Source organism: Gasterosteus aculeatus, chromosome 4, assembly GCF_964276395.1.
Source record: "Gasterosteus aculeatus chromosome 4, fGasAcu3.hap1.1, whole genome shotgun sequence".
Taxonomy (NCBI): Eukaryota; Metazoa; Chordata; class Actinopteri; order Perciformes; family Gasterosteidae; genus Gasterosteus; species Gasterosteus aculeatus.
In genome coordinates, this window is record NC_135691.1 from 24004148 (window position 1) to 24010147 (window position 6000).

General features: G+C 38.6%; 1 protein-coding gene across 2 annotated transcripts in view; it reads left to right on the forward strand.

Annotated features, from left to right (window-relative positions):
- tmem178bb (transmembrane protein 178Bb) overlaps positions 1–3937 on the forward strand; it is a 38899-nt gene extending 34962 nt beyond the window's left edge. For both annotated transcript variants that reach the window (XM_040174553.2, XM_040174555.2), the window contains one exon: positions 2512–3937. In XM_040174553.2, the coding sequence (XP_040030487.2) occupies positions 2512–2762 (251 nt within the window). In that variant the 3' untranslated portion in view covers positions 2763–3937. The remainder of the gene's footprint in view (positions 1–2511) is intronic.
- Positions 3938–6000: the final 2063 nt, after the last annotated feature.

Sequence of the window (6000 nt, forward strand, 5' to 3'; positions counted from 1 at the left end):
CCAGAAGGTACATGTTTTGTCAACTGCGATAGGAGCCGTATTTATTACTGGACAGACATAAAAACGCATCCATGCGTTCGGTAGAGTCTTGGGTCTCGTAAAAACGCCGTATTTTTTAGATAGCTGACATAGTGTTGCGCTGGTAGATATTTGTTTGAGGTGTGGATTCTGTGTAACTCGCTGTCCTGTGTCTGCCCTTTGCAGCAGCTCATTAATGAGCCCAGGTGCGCCGTTGCCGTGGTTACTCGCACACACACTGCAGTATCTCTGTCTGTGACTCACAGCTGCTCCTATGACCTGATTGGTGGAGTCACATGACACAGCTATGCTTTCTGTCAACAGACCAATATGATAAAGACACTAGCCCCCCCCTCCCCCCTCCACCCTGACCGCTTCTCACTGTTAATCACTCACTCAGTCAGTCTGTCTGTCTATTTCTCCTCCTCTCTCTCTCTCCCTCTATCTCTTCCTCACCACCCCTCCCTTCCTCACCCTCCCTCCCTCTACACCCACCCCACCCAGTCCAATAATTACAAAATAAAAGCCCCATGGAGGGAATTTTTACTGTAATGTTTGTGATGAGGCGTATTAATTAAAAACTTTTTAGTTTGAATAATAAACATTCTGTCTCCCAACCCCCCCTCACCCAATTCCATCATTACAAAATAAAAGCCTCAATGATAATCTGTACCTTAACCATGAAGCTCAGAATGAAGCGGTTTCGTTGAAATACGTATTGCTCTTTCAAATACTACTACAACCACTAAGCATGTTACTAGTACTTCTAGTAGTACTACAACTGATACTTCTACTACCATACTACTAGTAGTTCTACTGCTATTAATACTACAACTACTACTATTGTTACTACAAATACTACTATGGCTAATAGTATTAGTATTACAGCTGTTTCTACTGCTATTGATACTAAACCTACTATTACTGCTTCTACTGCTAGTACTACTAATACCACAATTACAACTATAACTAATACTACTACTAATATTACTCTAAACAATTTTAAACCTAGTCATCTCAGATTTTGTTATTTCTGTACTTTTTAAAATTCATTTAAGCTCTTGCAACTTATTTTTTAGAAAATCTATTGAAATTCAGCTTCCCCACTTCCTGTATTTTCAGCAGTTCTTTAAAATAATTTCAGCTTTTCCTATGCCTGTATTAACAGCAATGTTTTAATATTCATTTCGGTATTTTTTTTTTGCAATATTTCACATTCATTTCAGCTGTTTTCATTTCTGCTTGTTCAGTAAATCTATTGAAATTTCTTTCAGCTTCTCCCATTTCTATATTTTCAGCAATTTCAAATTAATTTCAGCTTTTATAATATCTGTAATTTCAGCAAATGTATTAAAATTCCCTTCAAATTTCTGTAATTTCAGCTATTTTTAAAAATTCATTTCAGCTTTCAGCTTTTTGCATTCCAATGCATTTTCAGCAGGAAATGCATTTCCTAGTTAATTAATGACTTTGCCTTTTTGTGTGTTTTTCGCTTGCTTGTGGTTGGAGTAGCTTTAAGTTTTTGATTCATGACCTTTAGTGTCCTTGCCATTACATTACATGTATACAGGTCATTTAGCCGACGCTTTTATCCAAAGCGACATACATTACATTTTCAACCCATGGCTTTTACATTTTGCCCGGGGAGCAATTAGGGGTTAGGTGTCTTGCTCAGGGACACTTCGACATGGGGCAGCCAGGACTCGAACCACCAACCTTTTGGTTCCCAGCGTACCCTCTCTACCCCTGCGCCACAACGACCCGTAGGTTGATCCTACGGCCTTGCCCTGGCTGTACCATTGATAGAACCGTTCAATGAAATATTCAAGCATCTATTCCTTGACGTTCATGGTCAGGGGTTCAAAAAATATGGTGAGGACAGAAGGCCTGCTGAGTTCTGTGATTAATTAACCTTAATGTAGACTTTCAATATAAAACATTCTAAGTAGTGATATTAAACAGCTTTTGCGGCTCCATAAAAAATGTTTTCGGTGGAAAATGTCTAGTTCCCGAGCTCTGGTCTCTTGCAACACTATTTACCCAACCGTCTCCCTTTGTATCTGCTGACGGTCCTTTTGCTTTCTACTACCGAGGTCAATACCGATATAAATGGCTCAGGCTAGCTCCAGTGATAAAGGAAAACTTTGCGTTTTTTTGTTTTCTATTTCAATAATAGTAATGCATAAGCTGTTCTGGCATTAGGGAGGGCCTTCCTATATTTATAATACTATCTTGACTCACTGTGACAGGATATTGTGCTCTACCACATTGGTAGAGCACAATATCCTTAAGTTTTTGTTATTGAATTTGCAGGTTTTAAGATTATCTCATGTACAATACTCCCTATTGCATTATCTTCCTTTTGAATAGATATTAGAATGTGCTTGCAAGGCAAGATGTGAACAGGCACTGGATGATGAGAAAGTGTCAGGGTTCTGTCAATTTTGTATTGCAGGAATTTGTCTTATTTATTATCCGGTTCTGTCTTTTCAGGAACTTTCTGCATAATCTCGCTCTGCACCTGTGTTGCCGGCATCAACTTTGAGCTTTCACGTTACCCTCGTGACCTATATGGCCTAACTGACGACATTGGCCACGGCTATGGCTCGTCCATGTTCTGCGCCTGGGGAGGCCTCGGCCTCACCCTCATCGCTGGATTCTTCTGCACCCTGGCTCCCTCAGTCCAGCCGATACCCCAATCCACTTGCTCCAAACCGCGATCGGAGAACGGCACTATCTGCTAAAGCTGACAACTGAAGACTGAACCACAGATTGGTCGCAAACAAACTGAAAAACTATTCCTTGTTTCCTTCCTTCCACTCGTCTCTAAAATTAAATGAATCTCCAGTCTCTTCTGAATACAGATTCTTTTTTTATTTGTGTGTTTAAAATGGATGTCCTGACAATATGCTATAATGAAGAAAAACTGAAGAACTAAAAAAAAATATCCTCAGAAATGTGGCAGTTGTTTGTTTTTATGGAGCAGTTACTGAAAAGGCCCTTGACCAAGAAAGATTACGAGGACACTGAAAGACAACGTACAAAGACTAAAAATTGCTTCTATTAAGGGGTCTACTGTGATTTTGGTGAACTCCATGGATCAGCAGTTTTGCACGGGTGTCAGATTGCTATGATTGTGTTTCTTGCTGACTTGGTGTCTTTGAGCATCATGTGTTCATAAGAGAATGGACCATATGTAAAACCATATAATTTACTTCGTTCGGATCATAATTTGTGGCCATCTATTAACTTTCAATAATCCAGCGCTTCAGTGAGGGACATGCAGGAAGTGAGGAGATCCATGATTTGCAGTGTTTTGTACATTGATGTACAGAATATTCCATAGAAGTGACAAACCGGAACTTTTCTGTTGAACCAGTTTCATTCTGGTGCATTTCCTTCTGTCCAATGATCCCATCTGCCTTTTAACATTTTCTATATTGATTCCTCTTTCATTCAAAGTGTGTATTTCCTTTTTACCTTACATTTTACGTTAAATAATTTCCATCTGAGTGTTTCCATCCATTCCGGTCATTGAGGTAAATGTGTGAGTGTTGAAGGGCTGTTTTGCAGAAAAACAAGACTATTATTACCCAGTGAAACCCTGTCTTGTGGATGTATAAATGCAGTAGCTTTGATTAATTGAACAATTGAAGAGCAGTGGTATCCAGTTCAATACACCTTTTTTCACACGGCAAAAAGAATAGTTTACACATTAGATGTACATTAGCATAATATTGAATATTTTGATGTTCCCAGGATCAAAACACTGCAGCTAGTTTTACGGGTTTTTAAAAGCACACATACATACATCCAGTCATCACACTACCGAATAAAAAAGCAAACAGTGAAAGGTAGTGTGTCTACAGTCAATGTTTTCCTCAATCTGTTGAAAATAAAAAATAATCCAAAAGAAAAACTTCAGCTGCAATCTGTACGAGAATAATGCGTGCTACATACAATTTGGTTCCTTTTTTCTGCAAAGATATAAGTTGCTTTTCTTTCTGGATGTGTTACCTGTGGATGTATATATTCAGTATTAGATTGTGGACTATCAACCTTTTTTTGGACCTGGGCACTAGCAATCAGGTCAGCAGTAGTCATTGCAAAGCTCTCGCAATATGGTTATGATCTCAACTATTGATAGGTTGATTGATTGGTAGTCAAGATAACAATGATATTATTATTTATAAAAACAAAGACTCAGTTACATCTCCTTACCTGCTTGTCTCTTGTTATTGTTAGTGGCAATGCCCGAATTGCCTCTCCCTGGCTCCAATCTCTTATTCGCACATGGTGACTTCCAGTTTGGAAACTTGAAAAAAAAAATTGAGATAATAATGAAGTCATAATCAATAGTTTTAAAGCCCTTTGCTGAGATAGTATATCTGGTAGCCTAAACTAAAGATGACCATCACGACATACAGAGAGAGTGGAGTTGACAAGATTAATATACTTTATGATAAAGTTGGACTGTTAAATAATTAAAGTAAGCTGGAAAAAAATCCTCACACTTATGATTATAAATTGTCAAGGATTTCTTTTTAAAGGATACTTTTTTAGTAGTAGTTGAGTAGTTTTAGGTGGGAAAAGAGGATTTAATGGGGATTAAGTAAAAATGATCTATAAATAAACGTTAAGTAAAATAAGTCATATTCGGTGTTACATTATCAATATATCCATTTTCTGGGTAAAGGCTGGAGGGAATATTCTATGTCACTATCCCAAGCAAGACCGGTACCGGTCCGTGGGCCGTTTGGGGCCGCACCACAAAAAGCTTATATATATATTTTTTTCTGAAAAATGTTTTATTTTGAAAATTGACCGGATTTTCTCCAAATTATGTGCGCTCGTCCCTCTAACATATTCCCCACGCGTCACCAGGCGTTTTTCTTGTCCTTTCCTGGCAATGTCGCCGACCAGCGAACACAGAGCGACTACTACATACCCCTACATACACAACTCCATCTACGTTTGTTTCGTGATCTCGCTACCCATCTTGGTAGCGGTAAAAACTGTGCGATCTCCCCGTCGCCCATGCATCATTACACGTGTCAATTGCACCTTTGCCCCCTTATGTTGACTCTCTGTCACAACTAGAAAATGCATTTCCTGCTGAAAATGCTTTGGAATGCAAAAAGCTGAAAGCTGAAATTAACTTTTTAAAATAGCTGAAAATACAGAAAGTTGAAGGGAATTTGAATACATTTGCTGAAATTACAGATATTAGAAAAGCTAAAGTATTTCAACGAAACCGCTTCATTCTGAGCTTCATGGTTAAGGTACAGATAATCATTGAGGCTTTTATTTTGCAATGATGGAATTGGGTGAGGGGGGGTTGGGAGACAGAATGTCTGTTATTCAAACTAAGAAGTTTTTAATTAATAGGCCTCATCACAAACATTACAGTAAGAATTCCCTCCATGGGGCGTTTATTTTATTGGATTGGGTGGGGGGTGTAGATAGAGAGAGGGAGGGTGAGAGGGTGAGGAAGGGAGGGGTGGTGAGGAAAAGATAGAGGGAGAGAGAGGAGGAGAAATAGACAGACAGAGCTGCTGCAAAGGGCAGAGACAGGACAGCGAGATACACAGAATCCACACCTCAAACAAATGGCCACCAGCGCAAAACTATAGCAGCTATCTAAAAAATACGACGTTTTTACGAGACCCAAGACTCGCATAGATGCGTTTTTTATGTTAGTCCGGTAATAAATACGGCTCCTGTCACAGTTTACAAAACGTGTACCTTCTGGATTTTTTGAACGGTTTTAATAGCTGAAAATGTGTTGAAAGGTGGCACGGAAGAAATAGAAGAAAAATAATAATAAGTTGAATAAAGATTCGAAGAACAATAGTTGGAATGCTTAATGCATTAAGCAAAATAAATAAATATTACAAATGGCTCCTACAACCATGTACATACAATACGCTATGTAGCCATACCCAGACATGAAATATACATCCGGATAGTTTATAAAGGTAC